Raw genomic sequence first — 25,304 nt, forward strand, 5'->3', positions numbered from 1 at the left:
TTTTTAGTTCATTTAAATTATTTAAAAATTATTTTTTTTTTTAAATTCACTCAGTTTGTTTATTTTTTTTAATTACTTTTAGTAGCCTCTTTTATGAAATAAAACTTATTTTTTTTATGAAAATAAACTGGGCTTTAATAAAAAGCACAAAAAATTAATACTCATTAACGTGTTTTTTTTAACTTAAATGATATCAAAGTGTAAAAAACAACTTAAAAAACGAAGAAAATTGTGTTTGATGCAAAATTGTGGAGAAACGGTTGTCCGCAGAAAAAAAAGTTTTGAGACAGACTAAAACTGTAATAAATTCTTGATTGGTTGTAAAAAAAATCTTTCAAATCAAACGTAGTTTGGCAAAGATAAAGCCAGATAAGGGAAAAGAGAACAAAAGTCATAAAAACCATGGTAACTCGAAACGGGACGAAAACGAGAAAATTACCTCTTAAGTTTTTCGACTTAAAATGACCTCAGGAATTTATGGTTTTCGTTTGGGGCGGTGACTTTGGGACACCCTGTAAAAAGATATTTTGGGTCTCATTCAATTCAGTATCAAAAACCTGATATAATTTGTCACATGGTCATATTGCGTTAATAAACATTTTTCTATATATTTAACTTTTGATAATTTATAATTGGGCTTGATGATCGATATGAAAAAATGCAATCAATTAAAAAACTAATTCATTCTTTTTCCCAACGTTTCTCCGGTTTTTTCCGGCTTCATCAGGGGGTTTGGATTTATTAGTTCTTAAAGAAACAATTAACAATGAAATGTTTGATGAATGAAAAACTAATAATAATTTGTACATTTAAATAATTTAAACAATTTGATTACTATTGCACTTACTTTTGTTGTTAATAAATTACATTGAAGAACAATTTATATAAAATAAAATTAAAAATAAACTTTTAAAACTTTACAGAAAATAAAACACTTCTTATTGGCAAATGCAAACTTAAAGAATATAAATTAAGATTTGGTTATGATATGGCAACACTGTAGACAGCGCTTATGTCATCAATGTCCTCTTTGTGGTTCATCGTTACACTCATTTTTTGTTGGATACGAAGACTTTCTAGGGTGAACCTTGTGTTCATTCTTCTCTCTCTATCTAATATTTTGACGTTTTCAAAATCTGCATTGTGTTGATGATCTAGCATATGTTGTGAGATTGCTGTAGCTGTCTTCTTTTTCCTTATGTCAGCTTCATGTTCTGACAATCTCACTCCCAATGCGCGTTTTGTTGTTCCAATATATATTTGTTGACAAGTTTCATTAGAATTTCCTTTGCATGGGATTTCATACACGACGTCATGTTGCTCGGATATTTTGATGGGTGGTTTGGTATTAGTGAATATTGTGTGTAATGTGGAGTTAGGTTTGTGTGCGAATATTGTTTTCTCTCGATCAATTTCTATTGTTTGGTTGAGGGAGAGGTTATCAGTAAGGAGTGGGATGAATGTGAGGGAGAAGTATTTAGGGTTGCCAGGTTTACTTTTTGTGATATTGTTTTTATTTTGTTTTTGATGTAATTTGTTGTCGATGAGATCGGTTATAATTTTGTTTGGAAAGTTGTTCATTTCCAGAATTTCTCTTATTATTTTTATGTTTTCATTATGAAAATTCGTGTCGCTGATGTCAATGACTTTATCTATAAGATTTTTTGCTGTGTTAACTTTATATTTCATTGGTTGTGTAGACATAAAATTTATTATTCTACCCGATGACATGGGTTTGGTGTACCAATCAAAAATTATTCTGTTGTTTTGACGGATTAGTTTCACATCTAGGAATGGAATCATATTTTCATTTTCCATTTCAAGCGTGAAATTTAACTTGGTGTGGTACTCATTCAGTGTTTTGAGTATGATGTTCGTTTCTGAGTTTTTGACGACTGCAATTATATCATCTACGTACTTAGCTATGAACTTTATTTTTGTATTGCATTTTAGTAATTTGTCTATTGAATCGTTTAATAAATGGTCCAGTACGATATCTGCGATGGTTGGAGAAAGTGGGTTGCCCATAGGCATACCAAATGTCTGATTATAAAACGTATTTTCGTATCTGAAATAATTATTGTCTGTTAAACAAAACTGTAGTATTTTTAAAAAATCTTTTTTTGGTATTTTGGTGTGTTCTTTCAGAATTTCCCATTTTTGCATTATGATTTTAATGGCTGTGTACGTAGGTATGTTGGTAAAAAGTGACACTACGTCAAAAGAAACTAGTATTTCATCTTCTTCTAATGATATCTCTTTCATTTTGTCTTTAAGTTGAAAAGAGTTTTTTATGTTTAATTCTTCCGAGATTATATTTTTGAGTATTTTGCCGATATATTTTGATAATCCATAACAGGGAACATTAGTGGAAGCTGCTATTCCTAAGATTCATAAACCTAATTTACCTCTTCGCCCAATAGCAGCTTCCACTAATGTTCCCTGTTATGGATTATCAAAATATATCGGCAAAATACTCAAAAATATAATCTCGGAAGAATTAAACATAAAAAACTCTTTTCAACTTAAAGACAAAATGAAAGAGATATCATTAGAAGAAGATGAAATACTAGTTTCTTTTGACGTAGTGTCACTTTTTACCAACATACCTACGTACACAGCCATTAAAATCATAATGCAAAAATGGGAAATTCTGAAAGAACACACCAAAATACCAAAAAAAGATTTTTTAAAAATACTACAGTTTTGTTTAACAGACAATAATTATTTCAGATACGAAAATACGTTTTATAATCAGACATTTGGTATGCCTATGGGCAACCCACTTTCTCCAACCATCGCAGATATCGTACTGGACCATTTATTAAACGATTCAATAGACAAATTACTAAAATGCAATACAAAAATAAAGTTCATAGCTAAGTACGTAGATGATATAATTGCAGTCGTCAAAAACTCAGAAACGAACATCATACTCAAAACACTGAATGAGTACCACACCAAGTTAAATTTCACGCTTGAAATGGAAAATGAAAATATGATTCCATTCCTAGATGTGAAACTAATCCGTCAAAACAACAGAATAATTTTTGATTGGTACACCAAACCCATGTCATCGGGTAGAATAATAAATTTTATGTCTACACAACCAATGAAATATAAAGTTAACACAGCAAAAAATCTTATAGATAAAGTCATTGACATCAGCGACACGAATTTTCATAATGAAAACATAAAAATAATAAGAGAAATTCTGGAAATGAACAACTTTCCAAACAAAATTATAACCGATCTCATCGACAACAAATTACATCAAAAACAAAATAAAAACAATATCACAAAAAGTAAACCTGGCAACCCTAAATACTTCTCCCTCACATTCATCCCACTCCTTACTGATAACCTCTCCCTCAACCAAACAATAGAAATTGATCGAGAGAAAACAATATTCGCACACAAACCTAACTCCACATTACACACAATATTCACTAATACCAAACCACCCATCAAAATATCCGAGCAACATGACGTCGTGTATGAAATCCCATGCAAAGGAAATTCTAATGAAACTTGTCAACAAATATATATTGGAACAACAAAACGCGCATTGGGAGTGAGATTGTCAGAACATGAAGCTGACATAAGGAAAAAGAAGACAGCTACAGCAATCTCACAACATATGCTAGATCATCAACACAATGCAGATTTTGAAAACGTCAAAATATTAGATAGAGAGAGAAGAATGAACACAAGGTTCACCCTAGAAAGTCTTCGTATCCAACAAAAAATGAGTGTAACGATGAACCACAAAGAGGACATTGATGACATAAGCGCTGTCTACAGTGTTGCCATATCATAACCAAATCTTAATTTATATTCTTTAAGTTTGCATTTGCCAATAAGAAGTGTTTTATTTTCTGTAAAGTTTTAAAAGTTTATTTTTAATTTTATTTTATATAAATTGTTCTTCAATGTAATTTATTAACAACAAAAGTAAGTGCAATAGTAATCAAATTGTTTAAATTATTTAAATGTACAAATTATTATTAGTTTTTCATTCATCAAACATTTCATTGTTAATTGTTTCTTTAAGAACTAATAAATCCAAACCCCCTGATGAAGCCGGAAAAAACCGGAGAAACGTTGGGAAAAAGAATGAATTAGTTTTTTAATTGATTGCATTTTTTCATATCGATCATCAAGCCCAATTATAAATTATCAAACATTTTTCACTTCCCCACTTAAATCGCAATTAGAATAAAAAAAAACACGGGACTGACCTATATAGAGTAAATTATGCCTCGATATTAATTATAAAAAAAATGTTAATTAATTTTTGTGACTTTAGCTCTTATCTTTCCAGAAGTCAAATATAAAAAAAAAAAAAGTTGAACATTTTTTATTATCCATAAATCTATAAAAATTCAACAGATGAACTCTTTTGCCTTTGAGTTATGTTAGCTGATTTACAATAATTAAGGTGTAGACTTTTATTAAAAATTGGAAGATGTTGAAACAATTTTTACCTCAGTTAGTTTCCAGTGCTATTTATAATTTTAAGTAAATTTCCTTTAAAAAGCTGAGTTTATTTAAGTGATTTATCTTTTCAAAATGATTTAGATCTTGTAATCACAACTTGAAACCCTTAGCAGTATATCTTACTGTACACTATTTATAGAACAGTTTATTATGCAATACCTTTCTGAGAAATCAGGCCTAAAAAAACATGTTGTTCGTGATATTTCTTTCGTTTGCATCGTAGATTTATGTCACTCATTTTATACTTTTTATATCAAATGCATTTCTTACTTCCTTCATTTACGCCACTATGAAAAAAAATATCATTTCAAAACCCATTTGTTAACATTTTATTTTGTTCAACGATGCAATCAATTATCCAGGTAGCACTGGGTCTAACCATAAACCGTGACGCCTTTCACTTCTTATAAATACGCCTCCATTGAAACCAACTTAACTATCATTGACAACTTTTCGTTACACATAATCTTACATTTCATTTAAGGTCTGTATGTTCGTCAGAAAAAAAAAATGTGTAACTCAAATAGAATTTACATTCAATCAAAATCTTACCTTAAATTAAATTTAATTTTAAAGAGATCAAAGTGATAAACTTTTCCATTTTGTTGAGCTTAAAAAAAGTATAAAAACAAATAAAAGTAGATAGCTTTTATTTACTTGTCATTTCAGAAAAGTATTCCACTCATTTTTGTGTTTGAAGAGGAATTTATTGGATACGGGGGACTTATTGTTCTTTTGAAACTAATTTCTTTAAAAGAATTCATGTACTTCAATTACCTTGGTAACTGCTCTGCTTTTTTTGTTTTCGTTGTTATTGTTTTATCTTTATGAAAAATTTCATAAAATGCACCACTTCATCATATCAACTTTACCTAATTACAACATTTTCTCCTTTTCCTATGTTTCATCGTATAGTTCTCCAAGCCTCCACCCACCCATCTTCAAAAAGTTTTTTAAAGTTTGTTGTTTTTTTTTTTTTTCGTTCTTTTTTTGTGAAGAGTTTTTTTTAAATTCAGAACGCATTTCCTTCTTCTTCCACCATAAGCTAAAGTAGTTTTTTTTTACTTTTATATGACTGTCTGTCGATGCAGTTTTCCTTGTGTACAGTGAGGTGGAACAGAAATTAATAAATATATATTTATTTTTTTGCTGAATTCTGTTTGAATCTTTGGGAATATAATAAACCACCAATAGTAGGCATGTATACTTATACGAAAGACTAAAATTTCGAAGTTACAAGAGTATATTCTAACATTGCCAAAGCTAAGACATATTATGACTTTTAGAGTTTACTTTTCTGAAACTGTTTGCAAAATTCACGTAAAAGCGTAAAGTTCGCATTGCTACACTGTTTGCTCTCGAAGTTCTTTTTTGTATTTGTTTTCACTGTAATCGCAAGGGGTCAGATCTGGGCCATTATAGGAGGGTGGTTTAATATGCAGAACGCAAATTTCTTTAAGGGAGTGAACAACTCTTGTGAACTGGAGCATTGCAATTCAATAACGAAACACCTTTCGTCCATTTTTCCCTCTCTTTATTCTTTGGAGCAGATTTGTATAGAACCCACCAATTATATTGACATAATTTTCGTAATAATCGATAAGTAGAATCTCTTCTGAATTGCAAGCATTTCAGCCAATTATGGTGCCTTAAAATATTGATTCAAGTTCATAATGATGAACCCAAGTTTTGAACACAATTAGGTTAATTACACTGCGTGACACGCAAAATATACACGGAAAAGACCCCAAAATCTGAACTTAGGGCCAAAAAATGGTTTTTGGAATTTCATCTATTGCAAATTTTCGTTGAATTTTAACCAATTTTAGACTTTAAGACCAACATGAATAAAACATGTCGTAAACTGTGCAATTTTGACGGAGCACTTGAGTTAAAATTGAAATTGAACCATTTAGCTAAAATTAGTAAATATTCAAAACAAAATTTCACTTTTTTTGGTCTTATAAACTTTTCTCCAAAGAGAAGAAAGTTACTGAATTGAATTGAGTTTTTCAACATTGTCATTGACTTGTTTTCGTGATAGAAAAATTACACTGTGATAGTTCAAAAAAAAGACAGAGGGCTCTCATGTCTACTAAAGATAATTCGAGTATGCTGAACACGATGGCGTACTTAGTTTTTCTGGATTAGGTCAAATAAGAAAGATTTTTGCGTTTGAAATTTTGTTTGCACATGCCAAAAATGAGGGTATAAAACACCATATATTTTCCAATTTTTGATTTTTTATCGATGTAAAATGATGGAAAATCTATTGTTTTGGAAGTATTATACGTAAGACAAGTTATTTAAAAAAAATCTGTCGAATGACTATTTAAAACTATAAAGGTACAAATGTATGCGAAAACTCAACATTTTTATGTAGACACCTTTTATGTGTTAGTACTCTGGAATATTATACATATGTAGATGTAGATATTTAATTAAAAAATCAGGCATGGTATCAATATTTTATTTTAAGTTCTTTCAATTTGTTTTAAAATTAAAATATATTTACTATTACTTCCATCTGCATACTACATTATATGAGTTTACATACACAACACATAATATATTTGTCACAGTCCATCTCTAACTTAAGGGGGTTTGTCACGCTTATCTGTTTTGACTCCTTTAACGGTCATCTATTTTTTATTTATTTTTTTAGCTACTTGAGCCCATGGGTGTTTTGCCCCCTTCCGATCTTACCTGATATTCTAGAATATTTTTTTTCTTAAGGTTAAAACCTTTAGGATACTCTTGAATATCCAACTTTCATTATAAAAAAGAATAAGTTAAAAACTTTAACTATCTCACGGTAAAAATTGCAACTTACTTTTAACATAAACGGTAACGATTTGTTGAAAAATTCCATTTTTTATCCTGAAATACAAGATCAAATCGTTGCCACCGAGTGCTGCATTTTAATTTAAGTAATACGAAAAATATTAGAAAAATTGAAGAAAAATCGATGAATTTTTCCATGAAAATAATGATTTAAATAGTGTTTCGACAGATTTTTTTTCAAATACCTTTTTTTTACGAATAATACTTCCAAAAAAATAGATTTTCCATCATTTTACATAGATAAAAAATCAAAAATTAGAAAATATATGGTGTTTTATAGCCTCATTTTTGGCATGTGCAAACAAAATTTCAAACGCAAAAATCTTTCTTATTTGACCTAATCCAGAAAAACTAAGTACGCCATCGTGTTCAGCATACTCGAATTATCTTTAGTAGACATGAGAGCCCTCTGTCGGGAAAAAAAAGTTCCATTTTCGAACACAGTGTTATCTATGCAACTTTTTAAATTGATGAGGGAAGCCAACCTGACGACACAGTTTCGTCAGATTGCAACAGTTCATAGTAGACGAAAAACTCCTGACCCGACCATTGTATCAGGTAAAAACCTGCTCTTCGGAATCAATTTCTGCAAATTGCTTTTCGATTAAGCGCAGTCGTCACAAAGCTCCACAAACTTTCGGTGCTATTTGGCAAAAGATATCTTCAAATTGAAACATAAAAGGAAATTTTTCTGCACATCCTTTTTTTTTTGGAAGAAAACTTCACTTTAGTCATCAATAGCAAGAAGCGGATTTAAGTTCAAGCACCTTTGGTTTTACCCGTTAAATCTGTTGATTTTACTCGAGTGACTTGTTGATTTGATCGATTCAATCAGTTGATTCTAACGGGTACCTGTTAAGTATAACAAGTCAAATGGTTAATTTTACGAATGGAAATTTGAAATATGCGAAAGGAAATTAAGCGTCCTTCTTTTATTTAAGGCAATAATTATCAGTACTTTAACATCTTTTATCATATCGAGCCCTTCACGCAAAATTATCGTAAGCGACATGGCGCCTACGATGTTTTTGTTTACAGAAAAATTTTTAATATTCTTTTGGAATGTATTCTTGAACAATTGTTGATGATATTAACACAAAAAAAAGTGTTCTTAGTGTTGAAAAAATACAATTAAATGTTGTCCTTTTCATATTTAATTTGGAGCTTACGATTATTTGGCGGGAAGGGGCCGATATAATCTAGCAATAATGGACCTCTTAAACAAAAATTTAACATCGACAGTGCTGACATTTGGATATTGTGTTTAGCACCCAGTTTGTTTTATACTCAATTTTTATATTGTTTCTTTTTTTTGTTCACTTATAATTCACATTTGCTTAAAACCAAATCATATATAAAGTTTGACGAGTTAAGGATCTAGAGATACAGTTCAGTCAGTGATTTAAAATATCAAATCTAGTTAGGAACTTTCCATTAAAAAAATATATATTAATTTCTTCTTTTTACACACCACTGTTAACCTTTTTGAGAGTGTGGGCTTTGCTGTTGTGTCCTCTACAAACAGCTCCCATTTCGGAAAAACAGCCAGCACAAGCAACGCCCCAGATGTCATCCGGTGTTGTTGTTACTGTCGGAATATATAGGTATACGACGAAGGAGATATGTACTAGATACTCTACACTTCTACACACAGCTATACTCCAACCTAGGTACACTACTTCTCACTCAAAAAGGGTAATCGGAGATACATTCAGGTATCATATTTAAATCAACAGTCTGCCTGTCACTTCTGTGTTCTGTCTCTGTGCCAGCCAGCCAGAGCTAGGCCAACCATCAGAAGAGCTTCATGTATAGAACTGGAGAACTGACAATCACTGTCTAAGTTTCTCAGTACTCGGAGCAACAGTACCAGCATCACCCGCAGATGGTTAACATCGTTTTCGTGGCGCGTCGATCTGAGTGAAAAAAAGAACAGAAGAAAAAGGTCCATGGTCTATGGTCCATATCGTACCGTATACTTTACTATACACTAGCTAGCCGTGAGTTTGTGTTTTTTTTTCGGTTTTTTGTATTGTTTGTTCCTTGTTATGAACCGAAAATCGTTATTGTTGTGACCAAACAACAACTAAGCGATGATGTGCAGCAGAACTGGCCATATTGCTTACTGTGAAAGGAAATAAACGAAATTCTCTGCAACTTGCGCGGGTGTTGTACAGCAGAGTGATTGTCATTAAGTGGGTGGTCTCTCCTTTCAAACAAAAAACAGCAGTGAATTATTATATGTCTCGTTCTCTATACCTGGGAATTTTGCCAGTATAAAAGTTTATAAACAAAAATAAATTTGAAACTACCCAACAAAAACTCAAAAAAAAACAATTTTACAAACTATTTATTTGGAAAATGCTTGTGTGGAATTTGATCTATAGTGATGGTGCAACATAGGATATATAGATATTTCCTGGGCTATGATGAAGCTTTATTTAATTAAAAGTCATAATTATTGGGTAGCGACTTTGCACATTTGTACAAAAAAAATAGAAAGTTGGCTGGAAATTTTAACTTGATTACTTATTGCAATGGGATAGAAGTTGTAGTTTTTATGGCCTCAGTCGATTCAATAGAAATTAGTCTTTAATCAAATTCGGAAAATATTTTTAGGACCATTAAAAACCGATTTCCGATGGGGGTTATTATGATACAGAAATTGCATATGTACATGTTCGTTTTGTTTTTTCACGTATCTAATTTCACGAAAATTTTTGAGAAACATTGTCCAGGAAACGACCATTCGTAAAATTAGATCTGACAAGTCGGTAAAGTAAAGTGGTTCAGATCTTTTAAATTTTAGACAAATTGACCATACTGAACGCGAACTTCTTTATTAAATCCTTTGAAAACTTCATTGCTCACGTTTTTTTTTTTTTTAGTATAAACGTGATTTGTGCCTACGAATCTTCTATGTCCACACGTAATGTTTTTAGCTTAAACTCTAATAAGCAGGGATAGGATCTTGTGGACCTAAAAACTTAGAAAAAGGCAAAATAAAACTCCGAAAAAGGCATAAAAAGGCATTTATTGAGAAAAAGAATGAAATATAAAAATTAATTGTAGTAATTTCTAACAACCATGAGTTTTTTTCTTAAGAGTGCTTTAAAGTAGCTAAAAGATGTCTCTACAACTGTAGAGACGAGTGGAGCCAAATAAAAGCACTCGACATCACTCACTGCAACATTCGCCGGGAGCTCTAGATTTGTGTCCCCATTAATTTCTCAATTTATTTGTTCAACTCTCTCGAGTCCCTTGTTTGCCAAAAAAAATGATTTGTACTTCTCAATAACATCTTTTGCGACTACCCCTTTCCCGGCTTCCAAATCTCTTTGATTTTGTCCAAAATCTGGAGAACTTCTCCAATCGTATTTTCTTGATTAAAAAAAATTTGTTTAATGTAAAAGCTTTCTCGGTTCATTTTGCATTTCCAAATATTATGACTGGACTGTAGGTAAATCTTTTCACTCGAATTCGTTAGTGGGGGGTTAATAACACCGGCACACAAAATAAAAAAAGTGTCATGTACCAGAAACCAAACCTATCTTTCTATATATGTTTTTGGGCACGCTGAATCCGAATTTCAAGTCCGTTTGGCGCTGTCACCCTCCAGTTTTGAGTAAAATGCAAAAAACTAAAAAAAGGATGTTTTTTGCCTTTTTTGGGGTATTTTCTACATTTTTCTAAAAACTGGAGGGTGACCGGGCAAAACGGACTTGAAATTCGGATTCAGCGGGTCCAAAAACATATAGAAAGATAGGTCTGGTTCCTGGTACAAACAACTTTTTTTTTTGTTGTGCTGGCACTTTCGCGACATGTCGCTTTCATCCCCGGCACACAAAAAAAAAAGTTTCATGTACCAGGAACCAGACCTATCTTTCTATATGTTTTTGGACCCGCTGAATTCGAATTTCAAGTCCGTTTTGCCCGAACACCCTTCAGTTTTGAGAAAAATGCAAAAAACTCCATAAAAGTCATACAAATTCAAACCAAATGCAGTCACAGCTCAAAACTGGAGGGTGACCGGTCTGGTTTCTGGTACATGACACTTTTTTTTGACACTTTTTTTTTGTGTGCCGGAGTAATTAGTGATCCTTAATATAGATATATTGAGTAAGCCTGGCTTGGTATTTATTGCAATGGTACATCTTTTTTACATACGTAACGAGAGAACATCTTTATGCGCTTAGCTTAAGAGAAAAAAAATTGTCTTGGGACCTACCGTTCTTCTCACACGGTAGCTAGACAAAATCTATTCATAAAAACAAGTATATTTTTTGACTCATCTGAATAGACTCAAAAGCAAAAATGTTAATAAATGATGAGTTGCATGGGTCAGTTGGACTCAAAATTGTGTCTGTCAATAAATCTGATTGTCTATAACCTATAAGGACGAAAACGACTCGAAAAAAATCATTAGGCGCGGGAAAAATGGCGAAAATAAAAGAAGTCTTTGAATTAGGCCGAAATCAACGATGCATTGGGACAAAAATTAACACAAGTTAAAATTTAGTATGCAGTTATTCGCGCAATATCCAAGGGTATAGAAACAACATTTACAATCGAAGTTGCTTAGCCACAACATTGGCCGATAGATGTGCAATGATCTGAACAGCATGACTTCGCGCTAAAAATTAAGCTGAAAACCGGTATGAAATGCAGTTTAACGACGGCAAAACGGGTTGTCAGAAGTGGTAAACATTTGAGAAGAACAAATCTTCGCAAAAACTACCACTTTACAAACCACGAAAAGAAACTCGCCTCCAATAGTAAAAAAAAAAAACATGTCGTGAAAGTCAAAATCACAAACCGGTGATTTTTCAAAAAAAAAAAAAATGAATTTAGTGGGCGCTGAGGGGTAAATTCCTATTTTTATGACCTTCATAAGGAGAAGCATTATTTTAATGTGTTTAGATAACTGTGAAGGCAGTGTCATTAAGTGCAAAGCTATTTCCTTCTACAAAATTTTCGATCTGCAATTTGTGACACAGTTTTTTTTTTACTATTGTCGGCGAGTTTCTTTCCGTGGTTTGTAAAGTGGTAGTTTTTGCGAAGATTTGTTCTTCTCAAATGTTTACCACTTCTGACAACCCGTTTTGCCGTCGTTAAACTGCATTTCATACCGGTTTTCAGCTTAATTTTTAGTGCGAAGTCATGCTGTTCAGATCATTGCACATCTATCGGCCAATGTTGTGGCTAAGCAACTTCGATTGTAAATGTTGTTTCTATACCCTTGGATATTGCGCGAATAACTGCATACTAAATTTTAACTTGTGTTAATTTTTGTCCCAATGCATCGTTGATTTCGGCCTAATTCAAAGACTTCTATTATTTTCGCCATTTTTCCCGCGCCTAATGATTTTTTTCGAGTCGTTTTCGTCCTTATAGGTTATAGACAATCAGATTTATTGACAGACACAATTTTGAGTCCAACTGACCCATGCAACTCATCATTTATTAACATTTTTGCTTTTGAGTCTATTCAGATGAGTCAAAAAATATACTTGTTTTTATGAATAGATTTTGTCTAGCTACCGTGTGAGAAGAACGGTAGGTCCCAAGACAATTTTTTTTCTCCTAAGCTAAGCGCATAAAGATGTTCTCTCGTTACGTATGTAAAAAAGATGTACCATTGCAATAAATACCAAGCCAGGCTAAAAATAAGATGAACTAAAATGTGGACGTATTCAAGTGACCGGCAGTGTATATTTGGCACGAGGGGGACGTGAAACGTGTTTGTTTTTAATCTATAATGTCGTACGATTAAGCAAGAAAAAAAGGCAAATTCCACAACATCCTATCCCTGCTAATAAGCCTTGAGTTGACACAGAATTTTGACTTTTTCGAAACTCTTATTTTGATCAATTTAAAATACCTACCTATTTTTTTTTTTTTTTTTTTTTTTTTTTTTTCAAAAAGTGGGTATGTCAGTGGGTGGTAATTTACTGTGATAACATAGCCGCTATCGGATCTGAAAATTTCATCAAATTTTTTAGATATAGGATCGCCTTTCTAAATAATGTAAACCACTGAGCCCCACACGTTTCATAAGAACCTTTTTAGATCTTCAAGTGAATGATCAATAAAAATTAATTTTATGCAAAGGTCTCGTATGCTTACACATAATTTAATAGCTTATTATTGAGTAAGCCTTGAATAGAGTCCACATTTGAACTTCTTCGAAACTGCAAAAGATCAAATACCGATATTTTGATCAAATTTGATGATAAAATGAGTTTTATTCAAAGAGTGAGAGACAAAAGATTCTGCCATCCATTATCATGTATGAAAAATTTCTTCAAATTAAGCCACCAGCTAGATTGTACCAATCTTTCGATTTGAACCTTGAAGATATGAGTGAAAGTGAAAGCTAGATTGTACCGATCTTTCAATTTAAACCTTAAAGATATAAGTGAAAGTATAAAAGAAGAGCTTTCAAGCAAAGATGGGTACGGGCTGATTGTGTTAAAAACAATTAATTTTATAAACAAATTATTCAGTTTCTACAAAATTGATAATTTTTGGGAAGCAATGTTTTGAAAGCCATAAAACTTACAATGACAGTTTTATAAATAGAAAAATTTAATAACTTGATGCCGGTGATACATCGTTTTTGCCAAAAATTAGTGGCCCTTAAGAAATTTTTTACCGGAAAACGTAAAAATTCGGCTACTTTCAACACATTATGCATTTTTTAAAATGTTGCTTTCGATAAAACTACCGACAGTCAATGGAACAAAACCATGAATAACTCTCCACATAAGCCGTGTTTTATTGGTAACTCAGTACTTAGATCAGTCAAATTTTGCACGGGAAACAACAACAAATGATTGCTTAGGAATAAATTTTTTTTTTTTTTTTTCATAAACTATACATATCTGACAGTTCAACAAATTAGGATTAGTAATAATCAGGGCAAGGATTCTTATGTGAAAACATTTTTTTTCGAAAGCACTCGAATAAGACGGTTTTTCGAATTTTGCTTTAAATGCATATAAACACATATTTCGGTTTTTAGTGCATATTTTAATGATAAACACATATTTTTGCGTCATATTTTTGAAAAAGGGAAGAATTTTTTTTTTTTACCTAACTTAATTTTTAATTTGATTCAAGGGCGTAAGCATGCAACTGAATCTTTTTAATTTTAAAATCCATGAAAGAACGCATTTTGCAGCACTTAACACAATACCAACTTTAACTGCAATGAAATATCTACCATGCAAATAATTTTGAAAATTTTGAAGTAATTATTAAAAAATTTTTTAAAGAAATTAGGTATTGAAGAAAATTTTGAAGAAATTTTCATTGAACTGGATGACTCTGATGGAGGTTCTATAAAAAAAAAAAAGAAATGTAAAACAATGCTAAAAAATCGTTTTTTCAAAAACCTGACGATGAAGAGGTTTTGGTAAACATTTCGAGATACTTGTGTTCAAAAACTCTCCAATGACATCGACTGAATTTGAACAGCATTTTTCCATGTTCAAAAAATGTCAGGCCAAATAGGCAGAATTTTATCATTGAAAATTTCAGGAAATATTTTATGGTGTATGCCAACAAAATTTTTTCTAATGATTTGTTTGCATGTAGGTATGAAATTTAAATTTAATATTTTGTTTGTTTTATTATTATTTGTATTGTTATTTTGTTTAAGTTCTGACGGAGTTCTGATAATTTTTTGTTTTTAATGTTTTTTTTAATGCATATTTTCAGTTTTTAAGCGCATATTTTTAGATTTAAGGCGCATATTTTATGCACATATTTTGGATTTTTAAGTGCATAAAAATCCTTGCCCTGGTTATAATAAATAAAAGTAATAGTTTGTTTTTGTTTACAGTATAAAATGTTTACTCAGTAAAGAACTGAGTACCAATAAAACACGGCTATAATCAGAACTACAAGAACTACTGGGCTCAAATCCAACCAACTCTAACTAGACTTTTTTTTCAAAAAGTTCGGCCGGAATGGTTGAGAGTCGTAAGTTACTAGGCCTTGGCTCTTTAAGGGATCATCGGGCCACAAATTTGTTTATTTAAAACAAAAACAACAACCGTCCATTTTAAAGTCTCTTGATTCGTTCGAAAACCTATTTTCGAAATAAAAACTGTGACAAGAGTTTCGTAAACTAATTTGTCGATAAACATCTGTCACGCTTTAGAAACTTGTGTCACGTATTAAACCCGTCCTTGCGACACATAACATGCACCTGTCCTTCGTGATTCAATGATACACTTAACTTTAGGTCATCATGCAATTCTTAATTATACTGAAGGGTCAATTTAAAATAAGTACCTACCATTTTTAACAAAGTGTGTTGCTGCCCTCATTTTCACACCTCCAAAGCACCTAAAACTATATAAAGACCTTTTTACGAAAATTTCACACTAGCGTGCGTAGGTAATAAAAAAACATCCATCAAACAAATAAGATTATAATGTGCAAAATTCTCCTTTGATTTCCTTTCCCAAACAGACCGAAAATAATAGAAAAAAAAATAATTATTTCACACTACGTGGCGCTGTAGAACTTCCGTTTTGTGCTGGTTTTTGAAGTTGGTTTTTGTTCGTGCTTACTTTTTTGTTTACCGTTACTATACCTTTTTTTTTTTTTTTTTGAGTTATATAAAATAGTTTTGTTTGTTCATATCCTATAGTTGTCATCATCATCTACTGACTTCCTGTCATGCAAAGTTGCCTTTTCTTCTTCCTTCACCCCAACTTATAGTATAGTTGATGGAAAAGTGAAAAAGACATACTACACCTACCAACCTATCTAAACAATATTATATTTGTGTTTGTGTTTTTGTGTGTATTTAAAAGTAAAATAAGAAGAAGAAAAAAAACACAAAATTAATGTTCGTATGTCTGGCTTTAGCAAAAGGACAATGCAGACAAAACTACTGCCAAATGAAAATTCTCCAGATGCCGGAGGGGGAAGTGGAGCAATCGTCAGCGGAAACTACAACGAAGAAGGTATGATGATGAAGCAGCGCCGTATACCTACAACACTTGTATGTGTATAATAACGAGTGACTAACTCTCTTTCGTTTAAATTCCCATTCAAAAGAAAATCTTAAGATTTCGTTCGTTCACTTTTTTTTGTGTTTTTTCTTCTCTTCCGCTTTCCATTTTGAAGTGGTACAATGCTCTGGGGGATTCAATTGTCATCGACTTAGTTAGAAAACCCCCACAGGAGGGCGTGTAGGGGAATGACATTTTCATTTAGAGATTCAGCAAAAATTGTCAAGTGATTTTCCACTCTCTTTTACTCTGTTTTTTTTTTTTTTTTTTAATTTATTTTCTTCTTCATCTATTAAATAAAGGAATTCTTATGGCAAGTTAAGCGCTTTAGAAAAAAATAATAATACTTGTAGATTTAATAATTTTACATGGGCATTACGATGGTTTTTGTGAAACTGTCAAATGCCGCCGCCTGGATGACTCATGTTTATACAAAGGAATGGAAACATGAGCGGAGTTAGGTCGATTCGAACTTTTGAATTTGAGCTTTATTGCATTCAATTATAAAGCACCAAAGATATACTGGCTTTAAATACTATACACACTGAAACTATTTTAAAAAAAAAAAATTCAATTTACGAATATTTTTTTGTAAAATTTTTTATAAAATTTGAAAATATTGTCGCTTGAGACATGACAAAAGTGTGACTTGGCTGTGTGTTTAACTGAAGTGTTTAAAGACTTATTGTAGATGCGCAGAGAAGAATCCTTCACCACCCAGGAAAATATTTAACATTTTGGTCCTAAAGATGATAAACTCTTACAACCGTTGTAATTTGGAATCGGGTTTTTCCTGATTTTCTACGTTGAAACTGTATAAAAAGTAATTTGAGTTTAAGAAATAAGTTTCCGACTTAAAACTTTCCATCACAAACATTTTTGTAACTGATCAGCCGGTGAGTAGGGAACTATATATCAAAGGCTCGCAAAGTTACACTACTTTAATAGAAACTTGGAGCTACCTAGCAACTAGAGACATTTTGTTATTTTTTAATAGCGACTAAATCAGCAGCCGTTTAGGGTCTTGTATTGCTGTCCTTAAAAAAATGTTCTTTATCTCGCTTTCTGATTTCCATGCTTTTAGACAAAAAAATAAACTGTAAGTGTCATGGCTTCTCTTCCGCAACAAATATTTTGAACACAATTTAGGTATTCCCTCCTTAATTTATCAATGTTTTTTTTTCTTGTACTTCTGAAAGTACTGTTTTTATCACTTTATGTTCATTCCTCACCCATTAAAGTGTCTCATTGAGAACGGCACGCTGGATTTCTATTTCTTATGATTTTTATTATCCTGATCAAGTTCTCTGTTGTTACTTGTCGTCTGAAAAATGGACTGTAATACGGACATTTTCATTCCTGGAACCTTATCTTCTGTTTGTCGTAACAAGTTTAGTCCAGTATTAAAGATTTAAGGACTAAATTCGAGAAGAAAGGTATGCCTTGAAACTTCTCGTTCAAGAAAATGCAAAAACACTAGCATTCAGGCCTCAGAAATGGAATAGTACAAAACCGGGAAGCTTGCTGTCGATTTCTAAGATCCACCCGGCGAACTCCACAGGCGAATCACTAGTATGAAGCAGATATGTGGGTAGGCTATAATGATTTTCCCGACATTGAGATCATAACAGCGCCAATTAAAATGAAGAAAAAAGACTAAATTAGCATTTTTGAAAAGCTTATAATCATATTTAATTTTGTATTTTTTCTTCCATTTCCCATTTCCCATACACAGTTTCTATTTCATTTGATTTTCAAAATAAAAAATATAAACAATTGAAGAAATCGCAAATAAGTGACCAAACTCTAAAAAAAACTGGAAATGTTTTCAATGTACATTGTCATCTTATTAAAAACTATCCTTAATTTCCTTATTCAATTCTTGGAGAATTTTCTTCTCAATCAAGTTCATAAAGAAATTTGACCTACTGACTTGCGGTGACTGTCGACTAAAAATTGTTTCTCTTAATCGACCTTATCACGAATTCCATTCGTATCGGAAATTTTCTACGATTCCCGAAAAAACAATCACAAAATCCAATCGTAGTGACGATTTGTATGAAATTTTCCATTACGAACTGATTCCGTGATTGTTTTTTTCGGGAATAGTAGCAAATTTCCGATACGAATGGAATTCATAATACGGCCGAATAACTCCATATCGATTTGATTTTCCAATACTTTTTTTTTCGTCGTTTCCTCAAGTTTTGTTCATTAATGCGAACTGAGAAAATCCTTAAGTTCTTACAAAACATTCTCAGACGTTCCTAATTCCCAAAAAAATATATTAAAAAATGCTATCAACTCATATTCATGCAACCTAATGGCGCCTTTAGTTTTGTAGCCGCCAATATTGTACTTGAATTTTAAATTCCAGCTTTAACGGTTGTGCACAATTCCTGCAACAGCTAATCTGAAATAGAAAATCTTTTAAAAATATCCAAACAAATCATAAACCGACAATGACAACGGCTGTCTCCTGTATCTTACAAGATCAGTGTCGGAAAAGGATGTGTCAATAATATACTTCTATAGTCTACGTTCTACACTCTCCAAAAAAAGGAGCAGGTTGTGTATTGGTTATAGGGTGGTCCTTTTGACTATATGATGATGATGTTGATATTGTGTTGTTATATATATTTCATCTCACAAGCTGCTGTATACATTTTTGATTTTTTTTGCTGGATTTCTCTGGAAATCGATGAAAATAAAAGTGGCTGGCAATGGGGCACTCTTGTGATGTTCTCCTCTCAAATCGAGGAAAAGTGTCTATTTTAATATTTAGTATATTGTACTCGTCTTCGTATATGTATACGTGTACGTAATCATATGTTTTGAAAGTGACGATGAAGACGGAGACGACATCGACAAAGGCACATGGTCTGATGAATAGAATTTTATTTTTAAATTTTATTATCATGTCAGGTTGGGGAGAAAAGATTTTATTATTTGAGTGGTAATGGAGTTTTTCTTTTGCATCTATAAAAAGGCATACTACATCGATTTGATTATTTCGACCTTCTGATGTTCATCTTAACTTTTGATATTTTATATTAAATAAACAATAAGTACCTATACGATAAAGGTAAATGTATGTAATGGAGAAGATTAAAAAATATCTTTCCCCTTTGTCAAAATCTACCCTTTTTAGTGAGTTTTTCACAAGCTACAGAAAAAACGAACATTTTCGTGGATTTAAATATAAAAATAAACCCTAAATTTTTGGCTTTGACTTAAGTTTCGTTAAAAAAGATAATAATAATAATTTAAGCAAAAATAAAAACGCTAAAAAACTTCCTATCTTTCATAAAATCATAAGAAACTAATCTGTTTGGACAACGAATTAAAATCCGATTAAAATCTATTCTCCCAACGATTTATAATGCTGTTTCTCCCCTCATCAACACAATCTGCTTAGACAGTAAATTAATCTGTTGGATGTAAAGAAAAAGACTTCGTTAGAAGTAATAAAGACTCATAAGGTGGTTATTTCTTTTGTGTTATATTTAAATCCGTCATTGACATTATTGAAATCAAGTCTAATCCAATCTGTAGATTTAGGCATTGGGCCTAACCAATAATCAAATTTAAAGTTCACTTAAACATTAAACTGAATTATACATATCGATACCTTCCCGTAAGAAAGTATTAAGCGACATTTTTTTCGAAAATGACTTCTTGATGTGGAAATATACTATAAGTTGAGCGCCACGTCTTGGTACCATTTTGGTTGTTCTATCATGTATACAAAAGAAACTAGAAAAAAATTGTGCAGCCAATACATTTCCTCACAGAATAATTTTGTTTTTTGCGTTTCCTGAACAATTTTAGAAATGTCGCTTAATACATTCTTACGGGAAGGTATCGATATTTCACCATACCAATAAACCAATTAGTCAGGGTCCGAATCGACTAAGGTGATATTTGATAGTTGACAGTCAAATTGAACAACAACAAAATTGTGCATATGAGTGTCAACTATCAAATTTCACCTTTCACCGATTCGACCCCAGGTTAAAGGCTAAACTCAGTTAAATTTTATGTTTGGAAAACTCAAAATTCAATAGTATGTAATTAGTAAACATATATTTTAAAATTTAAGCGATTTTCAGAATGGCTATTATATATTGGCAAACATCGTATTGAAGTTTTTAAAAACGCAATTTTAATTTTGGAATCTTTAAACTAGGGATGGGAAAAACCGGCTGGTTTAAACCGGTTTCAGTTTTTTGCTTCGGCCAACTGTTTTTTTTTCGGTTTTTTTTTTGTTCTCCCGGTTTAAACCGGTTATTGCGAAAAACCGGCTGAAAAAAAAAACGTCAAACAAAAAAACAACCCGATTTTCCATTGTCAAATAAATTAATTTATTTTTTATATAAAAATTGTGTCTTTTTTACCAATCGCAAACTCAATTGATTTTGTCATTGTTGAAAAGTGCATAGTAATGTTTTTTTTTAATTCAAAATATTTTTGAGTTTTAAAATTTAGAATGCACATTTATCATTAAACGAATCCGTTCTGCAGTTTAGGATCTAGTTCAATATTTCAAGACGAAATGATGTCAAAAATTACCGACGCGTTACCATGATCTAGTTCTGTTGAGAGTAAAACACACAAAATATAATTAAAATCTGTACATACAGTCGTTTTAAAAAAAAAATTAGCTTTTCCTTAATGTTTAGAACTTAACGTTCGTTAAGGTCCGGGACTTTGTAAATACTCAAAAATAATCAATACAAATCTATCTAATCTATTCGAAATTTGAAAAAAAAAAGAAACAAATTTTGCAATTTAAGTCATCTAAAAGAAGTAATATCGCTTAATGTACAAATATGAGCCAATGCTCAGTGTTTTTTGTAAGTAAAATAGTGTTTCAAAATGTATTCATCATTGTTTCTTTCAGTTTTTAATTTTCTAACAAAGGAACTTTCAACAATCGGTCTACGCGGTTGATTGATTAAAAAAAAATGAGCTGTAAAATAACCTGAACACATTATTCTATTTCTGAAAAAGCTAATTTTCTTTGTAATATAAACCCGTAAAATGTCATATATTTGCATTTTATTTAACCCAAATGTAAAATTAGGGAAAACAAAATGTTCTAAAAATTTCTGTAAGAAATTGATTATAGTCTCTGAATTTGTGCTTCCATAAGTAACTGAAATAATGGTAAAAAAATTATTTTTTGAAAACTGATATCTCAGTACTAAAAAATATGTTATGGCAAATTTCTTTACAAAAGTACTTAGTCAAAATTTGAAGTTGTTCCAAATGTGTTAAGGGTACTTATAAGACTTTTTTGTTTGATGATCAGAGGTTTTTTTTAACAATTGATGTATGAAAAGTCCAAAATGTTTGGGTTTTGTCCCTTCATTTTAGTATCATTAGAAAACTCTCATACTGACTGTTATTTTCCATCAATCTTCTGCGCCCATTATTATCTTAATCTGCTTGAAAATACATTTTTCTTTTTACATTCAAAAATGAATACAAATTTTATTTATTTTATGTAAATCCCTAATTTCTTTTATATTTTCAGAACCAGGACAAATTGACCTGTATGAATTTCTGACTGAGTCTGAGCTGCAACACTACTATAATTCGTTCAAGTAATATTTTACCTCATTTGAAAAAAAATATCCTATTTTAATTCTCATTCTTGATATTATTCAAAATAATAGAAACGAACTTAAAATAAAAAGCGCTTCCCAATTTAAATACGCAACCGATGAGGACCTCAAACAAATTGGACTATCACGTCCAGAAATACGTCGATTACGCAAATACTATGAAAAATACTATCCACATGGATATCTTAGTAAAATCAAACGTCTCCTTCAAACACCCACCATAGTGAAACGGGATGATGGCACTGTAACTTATAATACACCATCGACTGACGGCAATGGCGCCAAATCGGGTACTTCGCCCAGTAAAGCACCAAACAATAAACACATTATCCCGGCCGATTCAATTTGTGTGAATAAGCAATTGGGTACTGGGGAGTTTGGTATTGTTCAACAAGGAGTCTGGACAAATGGCACAGAAAGGGTAAGTGATTGGTTTTTTCCTCAATATTTCATCATCATCACCATCGAAACAAATCAATACAAAACAACAAACAAAACAAAAATAAGTAAAAGGGTATTCATTCTTCTTTTGTGTTTGTTTCTTTTTTTTTCTTGTTGTTTTATGTGTAGATTCAAGTGGCGATAAAATGTTTGTGCCGCGAACGAATGCAATCAAATCCCATGGAGTTCCTCAAAGAGGCTGCGATTATGCACTCAATCGAACATGAAAATATCGTTCGATTGTATGGCGTTGTACTTGCTACCGATTCTTTGATGTTGGTCACTGAGCTGGCACATTTACGTTCGCTATTGGAGTGCCTTAAGGATTCAGGTTTGCGTGTTAGCTTTCTAACCATACCAACACTATGTGAATTTGCTATGCAAATTTGCAATGGAATGAAATATTTGGAGAACAAACGACTTATTCATAGGTATTAGGCTTTGTTAAAAATGTTCCCCCATCTCGAGCAGACATGCTGACCAATATAATTTCTATTTCAGAGATCTAGCTGCCAGGAATATTTTAGTTTTTAGTAAGAATAAAGTGAAAATCTCTGATTTTGGTCTATCTCGAGCGCTGGGCGTTGGCAAAGACTATTACAAGACCAATTTCAATGTGAATCTTAAACTTCCCATTGCATGGTTAGTTCTTACAAAAACAATCAATATGCATTTTTAATTCTTTCTTTAATTATCTTGAAAGGTGTGCTCCTGAATGTATCAATTATCTCCGTTTTACCAATGCCTCGGATGTCTGGGCTTATGGAGTGTGCTTGTGGGAGATGTTTTCTTATGGTTTCCAACCCTGGGCTGCACTTACCGGACTTCAGATACTTGAAGCTATCGATGAACCAAATTATCAAGTAAATACACATTCCCCTTTATTTTTCGCTTGAGTCTTTCATATTTCATTTTTCATTTTTAGCGTCTTGAGCCGCCAGACTGTTGTCCCCGAGACTACTATCACTTAATGATGAAATGCTGGCAACATGATCCATCTAAAAGGCCTAGATTTTCCGAAATCCATGAAATGTTGCCTGAACTGAAACCCGAACAACTAAAGACTATTGTCAATTCTTTGGAGCCGAAAAAAGATCATTTAATTTATCGGCAAGGTGAAGTAATTACTGTTCTTGAGAAAAATACTAATACGCCATTTTGGAGGGGAGTCTTAAACTCAGGGAAAACGGGATTGTTTAACCCAGCCAACACTATTGCCTATACAGAAACTCCTCCTAGCTCAAATAGGTAGTTTGTGACAACCCCCAAAAACACTAATAAAGATCAATAATTCATTTAATTTATTTAAGGGAATCATTCTATCGCAACAATGAACGATGTAGCAAACGTAAATTACGAACTGAAATGATTTCCAGACCACAAAACGATTTTAAACATACCGGACATATTGGTATCGATGGAGAATCGTTTGGAGATGTTGCATTTCTTGGCAATTCTCAAAGTGTAAGTTTTCAATTTCATAAGTTTTGTTTTCTTCAAACTAAGCTAATAGCATCATATCCCTATTCTGCTTTCTATCTTTTTCATTTGTAAAGTATAATCATTTGCCACGCCAAGTAGTTACGCCATACAAACCATCTGAAGACATTGAACAAACGCCTCTACTACTACCACCAACACCAACCAGCCCAGACTCTTTACAAACTGCCAGCGGTTATTTTCCCGAAGAGATACGCACATCATCGTCAACAAATCCGACGTTTATAAGTTCCAATGAAAACACACCCAATCATCATAACACGTTTGGCGCTCCATCCTTTGATTTCTCGTCGACAACGTCTGCTCACACCACAATGTCGAATGCCCAAAAAACAATGTTTCATTCATCAACAAATCCATTTGCTTTAGATTCATCCACATCAGCTACAGCTACAGGGAATAATCATCATGCTAGAGCAACAGCTTCAAGTAGTAACAGCAGTAGTAATAGTACATTTGCATTACAAAACAATAACTATGGTCTAGAGGCGAATGCTTTTACCAATGCCAATTTAGAAGATGACTCTCTGCAGGCATCAAGCGGTTCAAATATTGAAGATCAACATGAATACCATGAGATATCGGATGATGAAATAACAGCAGACAAAGTCTTTGATATGGGTCCATCGTTGTTGGATGAAATAAATTCCATGTTTGGAACAATAACTGCAGCAGCAGCAACTGGCACAACAGACAGCTTAACAATGTCCAAGTCTCCGGACTTTGATCATTCACATAAACTTGCTGAATTGTCTTCCAAATTGAATAGAAAGAATAGTGGTGATTCGAATGGAAATAAATCTAAAAAGAAATCTGGAACTGGAACAATGAAACCTATTTCGGTGAAAGATGAAAAAATTCTCAACCATGCAATTGAGATTGCGAATGAGATTAGTGCGAGGTAAACATTATCTTTTTGTTTGCGTTTTGAATTGTAATTGTACTTTTTTTCTTTTTCAAGGTCAATGACGGATTTAGTTTCCGATCAAACACCTAATGTTCAGAGTCCCAAACGAAAGTTTAGCTTTCGTTTTCCTCATTTGTCACATCATCATGGTGCCAATGATAAACATAATGCTGGTCCATCAACTGGACATAATGGTAATGCTGGTCCATTATCATCATATGCAAAGGAGAAAAAGAATTTCACAGAGGAATTGAAGAGCATACCCGACTTACAGGTACAAATAAGTTTCAATAGAATTGTTATTAAATTTTGTTTTTCATATTTATATGATAATGAAAAAAGAATATTAAGTAGAATCATTCGTAGAAGGAAAATAAATCATTGCTATTCGAGGGGGTAGTTTAAATAAAGCTGATTTCCTTTTTTTTAAGAAAGTGGTTAAAATCAGAGCTA

At 32.1% G+C, this 25,304-nt stretch overlaps 1 protein-coding gene across 3 annotated transcripts in view; it reads left to right on the forward strand.

Moving 5' to 3' along the window:
- The window catches only part of LOC129907681 (activated Cdc42 kinase-like), a 63,241-nt gene that overhangs the window by 26,219 nt on the left and 11,718 nt on the right, over positions 1-25,304 (forward strand). Inside the window, exons 1-11 of one of the 3 annotated variants that reach the window (XM_055984000.1) lie at positions 8,762-9,344; positions 16,007-16,325; positions 21,913-21,982; positions 22,055-22,424; positions 22,574-22,875; positions 22,946-23,086; positions 23,148-23,307; positions 23,370-23,692; positions 23,755-23,908; positions 24,001-24,845; positions 24,906-25,125. In XM_055984000.1, the coding sequence (XP_055839975.1) occupies positions 16,214-16,325; positions 21,913-21,982; positions 22,055-22,424; positions 22,574-22,875; positions 22,946-23,086; positions 23,148-23,307; positions 23,370-23,692; positions 23,755-23,908; positions 24,001-24,845; positions 24,906-25,125 (2,697 nt within the window). In that variant the 5' untranslated portion in view covers positions 8,762-9,344; positions 16,007-16,213. Of the gene's footprint in view, positions 1-8,761; positions 9,345-16,006; positions 16,326-21,912; positions 21,983-22,054; positions 22,425-22,573; positions 22,876-22,945; positions 23,087-23,147; positions 23,308-23,369; positions 23,693-23,754; positions 23,909-24,000; positions 24,846-24,905; positions 25,126-25,304 lie in introns of those variants that run through there. The other 2 variants (XM_055984002.1, XM_055984001.1) reach the window with 2 other exon arrangements.

Source organism: Episyrphus balteatus, chromosome 1 (assembly GCF_945859705.1).
Source record: "Episyrphus balteatus chromosome 1, idEpiBalt1.1, whole genome shotgun sequence".
Lineage (NCBI taxonomy): Eukaryota > Metazoa > Arthropoda > Insecta > Diptera > Syrphidae > Episyrphus > Episyrphus balteatus.